Source organism: Copadichromis virginalis, linkage group LG3 (assembly GCF_057382275.1).
Source record: "Copadichromis virginalis isolate Kocher_CV1m ecotype Utaka linkage group LG3, C_Virginalis_male_GT1.1, whole genome shotgun sequence".
Classification (NCBI taxonomy): Eukaryota; Metazoa; Chordata; class Actinopteri; order Cichliformes; family Cichlidae; genus Copadichromis; species Copadichromis virginalis.
This window is the reverse complement of record NC_140620.1, coordinates 54,412,465-54,431,488: the sequence shown is the minus strand read 5'-3', so window position 1 is coordinate 54,431,488 and position 19,024 is coordinate 54,412,465. Positions and strand designations below refer to the sequence as shown.

The 19,024-nt window shown below is 38.9% G+C and overlaps 1 protein-coding gene across 6 annotated transcripts in view; it reads right to left on the bottom strand.

Moving 5' to 3' along the window:
* Window positions 1-19,024, bottom strand: part of nrxn2b (neurexin 2b) — a 712,610-nt gene that overhangs the window by 297,848 nt on the left and 395,738 nt on the right. For all 6 annotated transcript variants that reach the window (XM_085451729.1, XM_085451735.1, XM_085451733.1 and 3 more), the window contains 2 exons: window positions 5,672-5,845; window positions 2,447-2,566 (listed from right to left, as the gene is read on the bottom strand). In XM_085451729.1, coding sequence (XP_085307855.1) covers window positions 2,447-2,566; window positions 5,672-5,845 — 294 coding nt within the window. The remainder of the gene's footprint in view (window positions 1-2,446; window positions 2,567-5,671; window positions 5,846-19,024) is intronic.

Sequence of the window (19,024 nt, the reverse complement as noted above, 5' to 3'; positions counted from 1 at the left end):
ACAGCAGAAGGTCAGGTCAAAAGATGCGGCGCTGTTGTCGGGGGAGAAAGGACAGGCTACAACAAAAACAAGCTACAGCAATGCATGAAAACCTGGAAGAGGCTGACATACTGCTGTGTTAGACATTTGGAATAATGTGTCAGTCGACATCAGCTTAGTTGATGATTATTGTGCTGATTATTCCAGACTGTTTAACAGTTCTTCAATGTATCATCTTACAAGAAAAAAATACTGATAGGGCCTTAATGTTTTTCAGTTTAATTTTAATTAGCTATGCTGACATGTGAAAACTAGCCCATTGTTGTGTCGCCAACAAATTTGTGATGCCAACAGTTTTTTTTAAGCTGTTATGAATGAATATTATGAATCTTACACTAGTATGTCAGCCCCTCACTGAAAACGCATCATATCATTTGCAGCAAGTTGTGAGAGAACTTTAACCAGCAGCCAACAGATCTGTAAAATTGCACTTTTATAAACAAAAAAAAGACGAAAGGCCCATGTCAGTGTTTACAGTCTTACATGTCTGAGATTTTCACAGCTTGATTTAAAGCTGAATCCTTAATAAGACTTTTCTGCACTGCAGACTCAAACTTGTTCTACATAGATGCTTCGTTTTTTTCTCTGCAGTTACACAATAGATTTGATCGGGCTGCTGGTGAAGTCCTGTCCTCCATTCTATACATTCTCACAAAACAGACACATCTTCCAGATTCTTCTACAGAGCACATGTTGGTATACTCACTGGTTCCTTATATTTCTACCTGTCATGTTCGAAAGCAGCACAGTAAAGCTGCTAACGCGCCCCACAGGCAACAACTCGAGCACAGGAATAAGCCTCCTTTCCCCTTTTCTATCATTTGCTCTCCCCTCCCAAGCAGCGAAGGATCTCTGCTTATCTCGGCATAGCTGTCATGCCGACAAAACAGTTATCACCTTCTCCTCCTTGCTTGAGAGTTCCAGGAACCAAAAGAACACCTTGCTAATCAGCTCCTTACTATCATGCCCGGTCATATTCTGTATAGCTAACCCAGCAGCCAATATAACGAGGGAAAAAGCACACAACAAAAATGAAGTCTTTCTCAAATAAAACATGGATTGGTTTAACAAAAGAAAAGAAACAGCAAAGAAGCTGAGGCTGGTACTTCTTAACCCACCACTTCATGAGCAAACAAAGACTTGTGCAAACAAGTCTATTAGCCTGTCACCCTACTTGTGCCCTTGCTTACATCAAGCCTGTGAAGAGTGCTGGATGCTAATTGTACATACGCTCCAAGTTACCAAGCAGCACACTGCTACAGACAGGATTCTTAAACAATGCAATATTTATTTATTTTTTTAAAAAAGGTATAAAATTAGCTTCATAACTTAGCTTTAACAGTTAACAACATAATGCATATTTCTACACTAAATCCAGAACAATGACAAATCAAACCTCACAGTCAGGTTTCTTATAGCTTATAATAAAACCTTCCCCATCAGACATCTGGATATTTATGAAGTCATTTCCACACTTCAGTGAAGCTAGTTCACACTTAATTATAGGGTGCACAGCTACTTCACCCTCAGTGAATGCCTTAGCCACAACCAGATTATAATATTACAAACGTACGAGAGGAAAAAAGAATGAAAAGCATTGACCTAAAAACCACATAAGTGACTAACCTGTGTCTCGCTGTTCTCTACCTTTTTTCTTTCACTCCCCAGCTTCCAGCCACCCAGCAGGGGGCTATGTGGCAGGTACATGGGACTTAGATCACTGTTTCTCCTCACAGCATGTGTTAGCACTCATGGTAAATTTCATGGTGAAGTTAGAGTTGTACAGGATTTTACTCTGAATAACAAGACAGTACCATCACCATCTGAAGAGTAATGAATGAGTCCAATCTGTGTGGCCCTACTGAAGTGCGATAATGACTTTACCTTGTTAAACAATGTTTATGCAAGCTGTAGAGCTTGTTAACATTTGACTGTTCACAATTAAAATATCCTAACATTAGCTAATAATTATAATTATCCAATTAAAGTCATTATTATTAGCTAATGTTTAGATATTTTAATTGTTAGCAGTCAAATGTTAACAAGCTCTGCAGCTAATTTACAAAAACATTTTTTAGTTCCAAACTGAGACACCGGATCTGTGAGGATGTGTTCATGTATGTAGAAATGCAGCACAAGAACATCCATCTACTAAATGACGGCTTGAAGATTCATGCAAAAAATTAAATTATCAATTGGAGAATGCTCACCAATCACTTTATTAATACAATACAGATCTCTTTCACTGACACTCTGAAAGCAGACTTACAACGTTGCCTGTGGAGCTTTAACTTTAAACCACTAAACAACAGCTAACCACCACTGAATATGTTTCCACCGCCTGACTCACTGCACTCACACACCTACTAACCATTTTTAAACAATTAAAACAAAAACTTTGACTTACGGTCGTTGCAAAATGAGCCTCCATAGGACGTCATGCTGCAATCGCAGGTGAAGCCCTCCCATTGCTGGAGACACACCCCCTGATGGTAGCAGGACTCCTCCGTACAGGTGGTACTGGGTCCTGAAGACAAAACCAAAACATACGCCATCACATTTTTTGTTCAATCTCATTCAAAATTAAATATTTCTAAGACCAAAAGGCAGAAGCAAACGATCATGCACTCTGGATAATGAGAGCAAAGGACAATTTTTAAAGCTCCATTTAGCAATTCGTGACTTTTCCACTGTGGATTACACACACTATTGACCCAACAGTGCACTGTCACATCAGCTGGCAAGATTCAACAAGTGTTTTGCCTTTGCTGACTGACTGAAATGGAAGAAGACACGACTTTCCAAGAAAAATAGATTTTGACTACTTGTTCTCAAAATAAAGATGGTAATGGTAAAATGATAATGCTAGAAGGCAAAAGAAAATAACAATGAACTACTGTTATAAGATTAGGATACAGATAACATGTTAGGAAAAAAATGGTTCTAAAAATAAATGTGTGTGGTGGCTGTTGTGTTGGTGGGGTTTCTCATTAAAATCTCAATTAAACACAGACATTTTTAAAGAACCATGGTTCAGTGCCAGACTAATTTGTTTCCACAAAGATAAACAGACATCTCACTGTGCCATTTACAAGTGGTCCAATTAAGACACCCTACTCCACCCCCACCCCCCCACCCCCACCCGCGTGCTCCAAACTTATAAAAATGAAATGTTTTATTTTGTGTTGTTTATATGCCAGTTTGCATTTAATCATTAGTTTTTAATAATCCTCCACAGCATGTCTTTCTCCCCTCACCAACCAATCACAGCAGATGGCTGCCCCTCCCTAAACCTGGTTCTTCCTGGTTTCCTCCTATCAAAGGGGAGTTTTTCCTTCCCACTGTCGCTAAGTGCTTGCTCATAGGAGGTCATCTGATTGGGTGTTTTTCTCTATATTATTGTAAGATCTTCGCCTTAAATATAAAGTCCCATATATGACTCAAAGTGAATTAAATTGAATTGTTTTAAATTGTCCACTTTCTGTGTTAACTATGTCCTTATTTACTGATTAAAACTTCCCTTAAGGAGCTAATAGAATATATTGTCATAAGCAAAAGCCATTAAATGATTTGTTCATTCTTCCTTTATATTACTCACGTTATCTTTGCATTTCTTCCTGAGAGCTCATGAGAACATGCTATTAGGTGCCTTAAACTTGTTGGAGCATAAGACTCTCATCTGTCATGTTTGCTCCAAATGTTCAAGAAAAGGTAAAAAGCAACTGAGCACATATCTCCATTACCTTGCTGTTGACAACCGGGTGCTCGATTAGCAGCTTGGTTACAACTTGAACATCTGCCTACGTACTAATAGTGTGCTTAATTGAGTTTCTTAAGCAAATATTTCACCAATCCTTGCAACAATTATTATGTAGATTACATGCTTTTTAAAAATTATTTACTTATTTATTTTGCATGATTAGAAAATGTAAATTGAAAGCATTTTGTATTTATCTTGGACATAGACTGCCCATTTTTTGCTTATTTCTCCTGTCTTGAGCTACAATGAATAAGCAACAGTGCTTTTGTACCTTGACTTCAGTCTCCTTCACTTCCTCCCCTCATCTTGTTTTTTGTTGTTGTGATCCGCTGAGTCAGTATGCAGTTACAAGAGAAAGCTCAATGTTCTAGCCTTTGTCTGGCCTTATCTCTGGAGAGACTAGACCAGCAGCCACCTCTGACCACTCTGTATCCCCAGTCCACAAGCTAACAATGACCTAAGAACCAGGTTGGTGCGGACCCTGGCAGTGATCCACATCCAGGAAAATAATACATCTAAAAAAGTCACCTTCAGCGGTCTTGCTTTTTCTTTTGAAACCCAGCATTTTAAAGATCGAACCTACCAACAGATCAATCATGTAAACAGCGCTTCTTCTCTGGTATATGGTTCGGGGAAAATATTCTGAAAGTGATTATAGTTAAATTAGATCACCAGTCAGAATAGTTTTTGATCTATTCCTGCAATATCAACAAGGGAAAACATGGTTTTGCAACAGCCCCAGGACTAGATATACTAATATTTGTCAAAAGAGTCCACCGTTCCAAAACTGGTCAATTACTACTGCTCAAATCCCTGGCACATCAAGTCATTAACTAATATTAGCATCCATTTCTGGTGCCTGCGGGATTCAATATGATAGCTTAATGCAGTTTTAAACTCTGTTTGGAGCGAAGTAATTGTGGTGTATAACTGTAGGCAGGTAATAAGGCTGGCTGGCAGAAGTAGCAGCGTTAGGGAGCAAGAGAAGGGGGGGGGGGGGGGGGGGGGGAGAGAAAAAGCTGGATCACTACTGCATCTAGTCGGCCAATGCGGTCCTCAGGGAAATCAAGTCTGTGCTCTCCAACGTTCTGTATGCCATTGAGACGTGGTGGAGGGGAGTTAAGGGTGGGGTGTGTGGAAGGGGAAATGCTATAGCCAAAATCTACTGTTATACTCAGGATTAACTACCCCACACCATAGCCATGCAGCCTGAGACATGGTGGCCAGCCCCGCGCAGCAGAGGTAAAAACATGACAAATGCAAGATTGATGAAGCAAAAGCCAGCAAGGGTGGAGCACTGCTGAGATTTGCCACACTGACAATAACATTAGAGGGGAGAGGTGCTTCCCTCATGCAGGTTTTATAGTGCAATAGAGAGGATATACAGAGGACAGACTGTAAGAACTGTCCCGAGCTCAGAGAATTGGGCGTGGCCATTGGCGATATTAGGGAATAAAGTATATGGAAAATGGACTCGGTTACTATACTTCAGTGTCTTAAATGGTCGCTTAGCTAAAGAAGCAGGCTTATGTTAAAGCAGGTCACAATGAAACTTTAAGAAGGCAGAGTTACTATTAGAAATAAGATTTTTACTCATGTCCCAAAACAACAAACTCAACTTCTGAATCGTTTCCTCATAATTGCAGTCAATATGTAAAGTGAGAAACTGTTGACCAGCTGGCATTCACTGAATGAAATGACTCTTATTAATATTAAGACAAGTGTATTCTACACTAGATGGTAATCATTGCCATTTGATTTCCCCCTAGTGACTCACAGGTAAGATTTAATGATTGATTGAGTGATTTCTTATCTTTAAACAGTTTAATTGCATATTAAGCTCAGTATATGACAGCTGCTGCTTCTACTTACCATCGCAGCCTCGTTCCACCTGGCCCACCCTGTGGAGGGCATCTGCGATCAGGTCAGGGAGTCTCCCATTCAGGTCCACAGAGGCCAGACAGCCCTGGTACCCGTCCCGAGATGCAATCAGTTTGGGCAGATTGCTGTACATGCTCTTTGTCACGCCACCGATGTACAGCTCCCCTGAAAAACACACCCATAATAAGACCAATGAGAAATAGCCAATGGTTAACATTAGTAGAAATCCTTTAAATTTACTGGTTCATTTTAGTTAAAAACAAACAAACAAAAAAACTACATTTTGATTTCTAACAGCAACGGGTGTCAATAGGAGGCTTTTATACAACACGGTCGTAGTATAAAAATAGGTTGCCAAATATTTCAGTGGTCTAGAAATAGAGCGATGATGGAAATACATACCAAATAATTACATCCATATTTGGAGTATCACTCAGTGACTGTAATCAACTCAGAAATGGATTATGAATGCATCGCAATATCTGCGTGTATGTGTGCCGGTATAAAATGTCAGATACTCTAATATAGTTTTTGAATGAAAAGCACAGTTATGGAAAAGAACTTGAACATCATGTTAGCATAATAACAACACCAAGTACTGTGACCGTGGCTGCTGGTATTTTGAGCAAATCATTAAGCCATCTGTAGGTACATGGGGTTCCTATGAATGCCAAACTATGCTTGTGCACTGTGAAGATTTGTACCATCAATGTTGGGAGGTTTTTTCTCCTGAGAGACACTCTGACAAAAGGCTTGTCACTGAGGCGGCAAGAACATGTCTGAAGAACATGTTCGATTCAAAGAAACAGCTTATGGTTGACATGTGTAAACTGTACAGTAGCAAGCCACAAGGATTGGCAATGTCATGTGAAACCTGACAGACGTATTCCACCAACATGTCCGTGTACTGCACTCTCATGGAGTGAAAGATAAACATATAAAGCTCTTTAAGCAGACAGAATTTGCGAATCCTAAGCAAAATGATAAAGCTACAAATGAAGGTCTCTTTATATTACTACATAAAAGGAAATAACCGTCACTTTTTCTGTCTTCCAATTATTTTCCCTCTCTCTTTTTCTATTTCAGCCCTCTGTTCTGGAAAGTTTTGCAGAAAATGCCAAGCGAAATTATGATAAACACAAAAAGGCCTTTGATGTAAATGCATATGAATAAACACGGTTTGAAATGCTTCAGGCTTTTCATATCATCAAAACTCCTACTTTACGCTTTATCTTTAAGAAGGCATAAAACGAGCATCCGGCAAAACCTTTCACACAGGGGCAAGATCCTGCTACAAAGATAAGGCCATCTGAAAACCTTCCTACTTGGACAAACTACAATAATAATTTTTTCACAGCTGAAAACCAGAACTTTCAACTGAGAAGCAATGAGCCACAAGGTCAATTATATGTGGACTTTGTGTAATGGAATGAGTCAATGATGTTTGCCAAGTCGTGTCTAGAATTAATGAGTACTTGACACTTCATATTTTCCAGCCAGGGCTCCCGGGCATTATAATCAATACAAGGAAAGCATTAGCTGTCCAACTGAATGATGTCCTGAAATCATGGCTGTAAGAACCATTTAGCAAATATGAAATTATCAGTATGGTATTAATCTCAAAAGAGCAAACAACGCATTTCTGCAGAAGTCAACAGCATGTTAGAGATTGTACTAACCAGCTGCATAACTAGAGCAGACGAGACAGGAGGGAGGGCTGTGCCAGATGTACTGTAAAAATTAGTCATGCAAGTTTTGTTTTCTTTCAGTGGAGTAAAGAGTACAGCTGAAGAATAAGTATGCAGCGCAGATGCACACGCCCACTCAGCGAACTGGGGTCTCGCTGTGCTCCGATTGGAGTTGAATATCTTTTCATTTGAATTACAGATTTCTTTGGCTAAAGTTTTGCCTCCCTTGTTCATCTGGGCCATGGACGTTTTATTCCACAGCAAATATTAAAGCTCATCTACCTTCATTTTTTTGGTTTTCTGTTTCTTTCATCTAACACGGTTTCAGCATTGTTTTACTGTGAAGGTTCCTGACATCTGAAGAGATCACCTACTTACATCACAACTTTCTTATCTATTAATTTTCTGTTTATACAGTAGAATGCTTCAATTTCGCGCAGTTATAATGAGCACAATTTTACCATTTTTACATTTGACAGATGCTCCTAATTTAGGCTCATTTGTTTTCACACTTATTTGAAAAATAACTTCTTTTTTTTTGGACGGGGCTATGGCTCTCTACATCCTCTTGCAGACCATTACATGTGGAAACCATTTGAATACAAGCGCGCTGATCCACACAGGTGTGCACATGGGTGTTCACTGTTCGTAGACTTAAATTACACCTTTCTTGGCTACTACTTCAAAGCACATTGTGCGCTGTCTGTCCTGCGTGCTGCACAACAACATTGAATATTTAGTATTTACTGCTGTTTACACTTAGCTAGATTAATGTGATGGTGTTGTGTTTAGTATGTTGCTTTGGTTTTTTTGCTTGTTTTCTATTCTTTCTCTCTCAACAGGTGATCCAGGAGATTTTATTTTATTTATTTATTTATTTTTTCCCCTTTCTCACTGTCCCTCTCCCCTTCTGTTTTTCTTTTCCTTCCTCTTTCTTTCTCACTTTCCTATCCCTCACTCATGTCTGTCCCGTCTGTAAAAACTGAAAATAAAATAAAATAAATAATAAAAACAAAGGTCGATCAAATGGACCAATACGGCAATGCCACGATGATCCATTTGGCAAAATAAATCCATTGGGTATCCTTGTTGGTCTTCAGACAACAATTGTGACGGCAAAAGAACCAAATGGGACAGGCAAAAAATAAAAATTAAAAAATTAAAAAAATAACTTTTTTTTTTTTAAACTTTTAAAACATAAAACATAAGTAAGGCGCCGACTTTACTTTCAATCACATCTATAATTTGCTGTGAGCTGTGATTTAGCACACAGTGCTACTGATAGTCAGGTTCAGAGCTTAGCAAAACTCTCTGTTTATACACCACTTTGCATTTCATTATTAGTTATTATTAATCTCTGGCTCTCTTCCAGACAGAGTCTTTTTTCGTGTCTGCCCAAACGTCGTGGCAGATGGCTGCTGCTTCCTGAGCCTGGTTCTTTATGTTCCAAGTCCTTGCTCACAGGGGGTGATCTGATTTTTGGGGTTTTCTCCCTATTACCGTGGGGTTTTTACCTCACAATATAAAGTGCCTTAAGGCAACTGTTGTGATTTGGCGCTACACAAATAAAACTGAGTTGAATTGGATAAAATGATTTCTGGAGAGATGATGTCTATCATGTTGTGACTACCTACTTTAATATTTGAATATGACGAGTGCAGTGTTGTTACAGTTTTGGGACTGTTTAAGAACAAAAGTTTAGAACGATGAGTAACCATTTTCCTCCCAGCCAGAGACTGTGTCGTGGTCTGGGCTCTGCTGTCTCAGCAGTAATGCATGGCTGTTCTGCTGAAGAGCTCAAAGACATCCACAAGACGGGACCAATTACAGCCTCCCAGACCTCACCGGAGAACACCACCTCCACATCTCTACGGTTACCATAATGACCTCTCAGGGGCTGATGGGAGGAATTGGGATGCTTGGATACAGAGCTCTAGAGAGTGTCTGACAGCACCATGTGCAAGAGCACACTGCATAACGTTTACACTAGACAAAAAAGATTTTAAAGGGTTTTAAAGTAAAATATAGATCTCCTTAATAATGGTTTCATTTCTCTTTCATGGTGTGAAACCTCATACAAAAGACTTTGTGGGACTTGGATGGATCACTTTGGGAACAATGGAAGGTCTTCAACACTTGACCCTTTTTTGATAACTCTCAATTTTATATTCTTAGAAGTGCAATGTTGAAATCTATTATTATTTAGCCCACATTGGAATACCATCAATTTACTGTAAGCCTGCAAAGTAGCAGAAGATTTGTAAATAAAGAAAAATCTTAATTATGTAAAATATTTCAGCAACATTTCCATTGCAGGATTCACATTTAAGCAAATATTTGCCACTGGCCATATTACCTCCTTTGCTCAAAGGGTTGGATTTTCTTGAGCTGTATTGATTCCAGTAAAGCACAAGCAAGCTCAAAGAGTACTCAAAGATTTGCTTAGCTGTTATAAATATGACTGTGCTGAAAGTTTCAGGCAGAAAATCGTATAACAGCACAGTGACAGTGGGAAACGTGGCATCAGATCTAAGTGAAACTGTCAGAAGTTAAATTGTTTTTCTAAGAAAAACCGGGGCTTTCACGGCTTCAAATCTGAAGGTTAGCAAGAAGGCTGACAAAGAGGGTAGTACATGACATTGAAAAATGCTTTGCATAAATTGAGAAGTTGGATCCGAAGCAATATCACCCAGGCAAGAAGAGAAATGGAAAACAATTTCTTCACAGACACAGAATTTCCTTAAGTTCTCTCTGTTGTCCACATTCATGGTGGTGCACAAAATGACACTAAGCAACACAGTGGGTTCCCTTCTCATTTAAATATGCAGAATGATTGACGATAAGATTCTACCGTAATTGAAAGCGAGAGTCTGGTTTAATATCACAGTAAATATCACAACAAATCCTCTTATCACCGGGGTAGCGATAATTTTGTCCAAGCAATTTTAGATGTCCCCACAATAAGAAAGTATTCAGCTCTTTTCACAGCTTGTTTTATTCTATGACAGACCAGCAGCATGCAGGCACGCAAGACAAAGGAGCTTTTTGTTTCCAACTTTTTTTGGAAGAATTTTGTTTCAGTGAGATGTATGAGTCCGGACAGTTTCGGCTGTGTCTGTGTATATCCACTGTGTACTTTGGTCTGAAAAATGGCCAAAGTTTGCAGGATAAAAAAAAAAGTTTGAAAGACATAGCCGCATTTAGTGCTTTGTCTACAAGTCCCAAAGCTCCAATTTGATCCCTTTTATTATTTTATACTTATCTGCACACCACACAAAGCTCTTGCAAAGATACATACATATGCATAGAATAGTTGTTTAAGATTTTAATTCATTTTCTGAAAAAAAATGTTGTTTAAATCCAATAACAATGTTAAGCTGTTCATTTTATGCGGTCAGTATGGCTCGTCAGCTCAAGACAGGAACTGTATCTCATCCCTCCCTGTAATTGGCTCCCAAAGTGCAGTGATGGTATTGTAGTCTTTGCCCATAACTTGCAAAACATATTTTTTGTGTGTGTGTCTATATATAATATAAAGTCTGATAATGACAACAGGCAACGAATGCACAATGCCCGATCCGGTCTCTAAACAACACTCTGGCTCCTTCTTGCTGATTCCCTGCTGTACACAAAGCTGACCATTAACTTTCATTGAATGCTCATGCATTTCTCAAGTCTTCACTCTGGCTGTTGCTTCTTTTTGCTTCAATATTATGCTTGCTACAAGTTGCTAAGATTAAATAATCACTGAAGAGAAACACATGCAAAAACACGCATTTATACAGAGTGTTAGCAATGGCAGAGCACGTTACTGCAGAGGTTTGATGAGGGAGGGGATTGCACTCCAGGCTTGGCTGGGACAATGGCATCCAGCAGGAAGATGCAGGGAATCTGTGATTGCTAATTACAGACGCTCAAAAAATCTGTAAGGATGCCTCAACAAGATGACTGGTGTAGAGAATAAATGTTAACGCAGCTTGTGCGTTAATTGCTGATGCTAAATTATAAGACGTATAATTATGTTGTATGTTATGTCTCTGTTTTGGATGTGTGCTTTTGAGATGTTTTGAATACTGCCTGAGGGGGTAAAAAAAAAGAAAAGATTCAAGGCAAGTAAAGCTGTAATTATATGATACAATTGTGACAGCAGGTGCATTCTTGCTCCTGCTCCTGCTAAATGTTACAGCAGCAACAGGTGGAATTCATTTTTAAAACTAATCCTCGTCTAAAAAAAGGACCACAGACAGAGTCAACTGAAAAGACCAGTAAGGTGAAATGCAGTCTAATAATATTTAGCTAACATCACCAGCAAAGCAATGATGAATATTCACGTTGATTTTTTGATCCTTGATAGGAAAAGCTTTAACCCACAGCCACGTTAGTGATACTTTTTGCATAATTAAATGAGCCATTACATTTCTTTGACTGCAGGTAATACGAGCAACAGAACTCAAGAAGGGGAAGAAATGTTCTTGATTAGCAATTTGCTCATTATTGTTTGTTAATCTACATCAACAAAAACAAAGTATGACTGAATTAAATACTCTAATAAGAGAGACGTGGCTTCTGCAAATACCAAAAACGTAGTAACTGTACAAAACATTTCAGGTCTGATTCACAGTAGATTAGTTGTGACATCAACAAAACAGCAACATAAAATATCGCGCAGCCTTATGAGTCAACTAGAGAAGAAAACTGAAAAGTTCTTTTATAGGTGACAAGAGGCGTTGTGTGTCCCATGACCAAACCTTTTAGTTTATATTAGCACCATAGTGAATGGGATTACAGTACATAAGGTAATGTAATGTGTTTGTTCATCAAGAATAGCATTGCTTGTGGTGTTAACATCCATAAGGTCTGTGCTGCGCTGGAACTGGTGCGCTCTCTTTTAATAAAGCCCTCGATACACTATAATAATTTATGGCATAGCCTGTGGTATTAAAATTATACAAGCTATAACCAACCCATAATTTCCCCACTGGCTGTATATCTAAATTAGAAAAAGAGAAGAAAACAATGGCAAACTCATTATTTCTACAACAAAAAGGGAAATAACACACGTAACCGCAACTTTACATTGACGCAAACTCACTCTGTTGTCACGCGAGTCCTTGAAGGGGCTTGAGCAGAATTTGTGCCCGTGCTTGCCTGTGACACTTTCTGAAAGATTGTATAGTGACACAGACAGGCATTATTACACACTTTCATGCTTCCATTCTCTCTCTATGAAATGTCACTCCATATTCAATGTCCTTTCGCTTTGCCTTGGCTCTATTGCACTTCAGCTTTTTCGACTTTGCTCGGTCACCCTTCTTCACTCTCCATTTTGCCCGTATTTGTCTTCATTTCTCTGCCCTCTTATTTCCCATCCTCACTGTTTTACACTCACAATATTCTTGCCTTGTCTGTCTTTATCTCCTTTTTACAATCCCTGTCTCTTTGCTTTACTTAGTTCCAGCTGACATGCGGTGCAAATGCCAGCACAGGTCAGTTGTTCTTACTGGTTATGCGAGTGTCTGGTTTTCATTACATCAATCAAAACTAGCAGAAGCTGAGCACGGACAGCATGCACTTTTGAACTGATGATGTCTTTTAGGTAAGACTTTTGGTTTTGCCCATAAATGAGTGCCTGATCAATTTCTGGTTAATATAGCACAGATGTTACAATCACAGAAGGGTTTGAGATACCTGCGAATCAGACAGTTTGCTCATATCTTTCCCAGTAGCTGCTCCCACAGTGTCCTAGCAGCTTACTTTTGATGAAACAAGTCTGCAATATCACATCAATCTTTCTCTGCTGAACAGATTTCACACATTTTAAACATGTATAATTCTGTGTTAACAAGATCAATAGGACCAAAGGTTGGCTTCTCTATCACAGTTCTTTCTTTTCTGTTATTTTCCATTGTCCAGATATATCTCTATTTACATAAACTGTGATCCACATTATACAGCTTATGTAAAATGAAAATTGAGTGACTTTTATTCAATTTTTTTTGCTTCTTTTATTTCCTCTGACTTCAAAAAAGGTATCAATCACAGCCAAAGGGATTTTTTTGTTTTGTTTTTGTAAGCAAGACTCAGTTGTCATGCAATATGTGGATGAAGGAGAATTAAATAAAACATGGAACAGTGCAATGACGTGCAAGATGCATGAAAGAAAAAACACTGAGGTTTCCCGAGAACCAGTAAGAAGTCGCTGAACTGTTAAAAGATCTGGGCGAGCACGAATAAATTTGCTTTGATAAAGGCTTGTTAAGAACAGAGAGAAACGTTTAGCTTGGAAACTGATACACATAGCACTGCAAATAGTTTCAATTACTGATAAATGGCATCATATGGTCCAGAAAGGTGGAGCTGTGGTTGGCTGGTAATGCTACATTAGCACCAGGGAAGTTGCTCTTTTCAAAGGGATGTTAATGCTTCATGATGGCAATTACAATACGTGGAATGTGTTTTTGATAATCTGCTGATTAATTGTAACAAATCATCAAAATCCAGAGTGTTATACAGGACCAGTATGTCATTAATGACACCCTGCAGAATGATATGTAAGCAGAATCTATACAGCTGTATACAAAAAGAAATATCTAAAGAAATATATAAAGAAATATCATTTTTCACTTGTATTCATATCCTGGCTGTAATATAATTGTTAATTAATAAAGACATTCTTAATCATCGTGAAAAAATACAAACGTAACTGAACAAAAATGTCAAACATGGCGTAACAGCGGCACATTCTGGAGTCTTTCAGCCTCTCTTCCCCAGTATTTCTGACATGATGGAGAAGGGGTCCTGTTAGTTTGGAAAACAACACATGCACCCTTGACAATTTTGCATTCATAAGGGGCATTATTACTAGCCAGACACCTGCAGGTGAGTATCACCCAGCCAATGGGGCTCTAGGGAGTTATGACGATTTGGAACAAAAGCAGTTCCATTATCTGCTAACTAACCAACACTGAGTGTGGTTGAATTAGAGACCTTTTTTGTTGGTCTAAATTGAAAATCGTGTGGAAGGACAATTTGAAAGGTTCTATAACTGAAACAGTAGGAAATTGAGTCCAGTTATAATCTTTCTGGTGTTAGATAAATAAATTATTTTGCTACAGTTCTTGCATAACTGTCACCCATTACCTTTCCCCGCATTAACTGAACTTTCTGCTTTCTGCACTAATTGCTTACTTAGTTTTTGAAATGGCTCTCTTTACTGTGTCTCCTCTCCCATCAGTCCTTCAACATTTCACCTGGGAGTTATGGAAAACAAGATTTCTTTTCACTGGCTCATCTGCCAGGAGAGATGTTATAAATACATCAGTGGAAAAACAAAGTGCCATCTCCTTTCTGCCCTTCTACTTGAATGGATAAGAATTCAAGTGTTTTTCTTGATGAGCTCAATTAAATGTGCTTTTCCACGCCGATTAACTATCGTGAAACTGTTTCTTTAATATACATTGCATTTTTTGCATTTGTCTGCATAAAGGTTGTAAGACAGCACAGAATAAAAAGCCTAGAAAAGAGCATTAGGGTGCAGAAACAGACACACTCTCAGAAGAAATGCTCACTTTATCTCAGCTCCACCTTCAGTGAGGAAGCCAGCTTTTGAGAGAGAAGCCAGAAATGGAGAGAGAAGAAGGTGGGGTGGAAGGAAAAAAATGGCCAAAGCTCAGAGTAATGCCACAGTAAATTGTATTGGAAGACAGGTCAGAGCAAGAAAAAAAGTTAAAACACACTGCTCTATTGCAGCACTCATGCTCCCTAGGCCGTCATTTACTGAGAGAGCCCTGACACTGAGCGGAAAATAGAGGGGGTAGAGAAGGACATGGGAGGGAATTGAATCAAAAGAAAACAAAAGGAGTCTGGATGGCAAGTGAGACTTTACAGGAGTATGCGGAGAACCTGTATAGAGGATACTGGGTTCGCATGGCATCTGATGTCTCAGCACCATGTAAAAAATAACTTTTCTTTATTGGATGATGGGCATAAGCTAAAAACTGTAATTACAATCAGTGCTTATGTCCGTTTTGGAACTATGGCTGATTAAACTGTAGTTAAAACTATTCTAGGTGTTGATTGTAAACGTTAATGAGGAAGATAAGGACAGTGATCTCAGCATCATCAATTAAGCTGCTGCTGATGTAGATTGTGACAAATAAACGGTGCGATGCCTCTGAAATCATCCCGCCCAGATTGCGCCGTTCAACCGGGTGAGGAAACAGCTCGAGACAGTTATACTGTTTGATTTCAGGTGCTAATCCGGTTTTGTAGCATATGATTTGTTCGTTATTATTATGCAAATGCTTCCAAGCGCTGCTTTGGCAGATCTTCATTACATTGCCTTCTCCCTCTCTGTCGTTCATGATCCAACGCCAGGTGCAAAGTGAAGCAGTGTTAAAGAGGAAATTGAATACAGCGCACGTTCTGTAATTCATCTGGTACACAGGTTTTTCTCACGTTTCTCTTCCAAAGTAAATGAGATTCTAGAGAAAAATCAGACATCCACACCAAGTTCACTGTTTATGCTCAGAACAGTTACAGTTAAAAATTCCCAAAGGACCACTGGGACCTCGAGAATGAACGAATAGAGACAAGTGAAAAAGCTGTTGTCCTTTACCTGACGCAACAAACTGACTTGTATACAACTCCATAACAAATTAGAGGGACCATTTTTTATTTGATAGTCAGTGCTGTAATCAGGCTCATACCGCCCACAATCACTGGACGAGAATTTGTAATTCAAAACATCCAATATGATTCATTACTCTAAACTCCTGTGTAAATGCTTCACTTTAAACAATAAAGAGGCGTGTGCAGTGACTAACACAGATAATGTCTGGAAAACTGACACTGTTTTATTAACAGCTTTATCAATACCTTACTTGTTTAAGAGGAAAAAATATTGGATTGGTATTAGGGCTGTGCGATATGACCAAAATCTCATATCCCGATATAAGAATTCTATCGTCCCGATAACGATATAAATCACAAAAATGTAACATTTTCTGTAAATTCTGTGAATCTCGGGCAGCTCGACTTGCGGGAAGTGTTTCCAGCTGCGCGTCATGTAGCTGGAGTCGAGTGTTTTAACCGATGCATGAAACTATACATTTTTAGACATAAATTGTAACGGCCGCCGTTTTCTTTGTGAGTATTTATTACACGGCGTGCTGCGGGGAAAAGCCTGTTCTAACGTTTGAGTCTAAGGTTTATTTTTTAGCACCTGGCGGCTCTTTTTTGCTTCTCATCCATAAATAATCTGCTCTTTCACGTGATTCAGTTTATTTTGAAAAGTCTCAACAGGATCTTGAGCTTTATTGTGAAAGGTTTATGTGGAACATAAACAAGCGGACACGCGGTGGTGTTACCGTCGTTGTTGCTAACGACAACGCATAAAAACAGGCGCTTGTCCGTCGGTAGTGTGGTTATATTAAATATAAGAGAAAGAGAGAACTTTAAGAAATTAATATAGCCACTACAGTGACCATCAAAGCGATGAAAAAATATTGCCGTAAACAGTTTATTTTGCGACACCACGAAACAAACGATAGCGTAAAATGAAACGATAGATGTTTTTATATCGTCATCCGATATATATCGTTACATCGAACAGCCCTAATTGGTATCGGTACAGGAGATATGAGTTATCTGTATTTGACATGAGCCATTCTTAATTCAGATATCAATGAGTTATTAATATGCTCCCAGAAAAGCAAAGGATCTAACCTAGTGAAAGCAAAAATAGTTCTTTGTAGAGTGGCCATTAGAGAAGTTGTAGTCAATGACACCTCCACACTGGTTTGTGCAATCAGTCAGGGTGGCTTGGCCTTGACATTTCAGATTGCTTTGGTTGGCTGTCAGCATATTTGAATAGTTGAAATTGTGTATAGAGGTGAAGAAGAAGACTGGCAGTATTTACATTTAAGACATATAAAGCACTTTGAGTGCTGGAAAGGTGTTACATAAATGCAAGTACAGCCTGAAATACAGGCAAATGTAATTTCAATTTTAACTGTTGGACATTTTTTTTGTTGCACTGTACGAGATCTTTATTTAACAGTTCTTTTGTAACTGTTGGCACAAAGAAGCAGGCTTTAAAGGCTATTCACATGGACATGACACTCAGAAAGAGGGCGACAAAAAGAGGCAAAAGAGATGGAGAAGAGAAATGTATTCCTTTCACATAATAGAACGGGCCCTAGCATTATGGTAATGACATACAATATAATGGGAGGACAGGAAACCCCTCAGGGTGTAATAGTGTATGTACATCATCAAAGGATGACTAGATTTTGATGTTTTAGGTCCATCCTGACAAAAGATTCCTTTGAATAAGCGGAAATGTGAAACCAGTGGTGACAGTGTTCTCAGGAGGACGGGGCTGGGCACCCACGGTAGCAGCGATGATGTTCTGCTCATGACCAGCGCCTGATGCAAGACATTGTTGCCCTTACAGTACATCCTTCAAGGCCCGATGTTGGGCAGCGGAAAATATACACAGTCAAGTGTTTATAAAACACATACTATGGCTGAGTCAAGGTCAGAGGTAGTTAAAGTTATGTTCATTTTATCTCAGAATGTGGGGACGATCACACTGTTTACCGAATACACTCGAAGCCACTGTGTCCTTGAGTGAGACAATGAATTCCTAGCAGCTCCAGGGCTGCTCATCGTGATCCTCTTACAGAGAAGGGAGGCAAAAGATATATCTCGCCTGTGGGGAGGACAAGCAAGCAAAAATTTCTATGAAGTGTGACAATATTCCCCTAAATCCATAATATAAGAATGACTGAACCACTTACATATACTAGTTTGCTATTTTTTTCTTCATGTATCTTGGCAGAGAGCAGATATACTAAGAAAAGCACAGTTTTTCTGAAAACCCAGAATGGTTCCTAGTAGCCACATCGCTGTTATGCATTTGAACATGGATGAACAGTTGCAGCCTTTCCATATTTTATGGGATCACTTCAGATGACATGGTTCTGTTTCCTGACAAACTGAAAACCTTTAGAGTATCTATCAGTTTTGGGAAGTAGATTCTGCCTTTTAACTCTATCCACTGCCACAGGAGAGTGCTAAAGTTTTCCAGGAGAGAGGAAGGTAGCGATCTAGGTTTTCCTAACTTGGAAGTAGCTGACATAGAATATAGAAAAATGAAAGGGCATCTCAGCAGCATGAAACTTTTGATTAACGACACCGACGCTTTTGAATTCTGCCTGAATCCTGTATTTACTTCCACTGACCATTTGCATGTGCCTCTAAAAAAATGGTAACAGAAAAAGAAACTGAAATCCACGAAGAATTAATCTTCTGGTCTATGTAAAATATAAAAGGATTTTGGTGCTGTGGCTGTATTCGTTAGAGACTTTAGGTAGTGGTCAGATGCTGACATTATTGCAAAGCTTTGGGTCAATCAAATGGCTAATCTCTATTTTACTGTGGAGCTCATTAAAATGTGTGTACCTGTTTGTCTTTCTCTCCTGTTCTCCATATTGTGCTTCAATTTGTTCTGCTTTTGTTGGGAAATGGAATGTCATTGCTTTACAATTCCACAAAAATATGCCTCATTAGCTAGCATCTTCAAAAGAAAGGGACACATACTGTCTAAATACGCTCCTCCTAGATTCATCTCCTCATCCTGAATAGATTTATT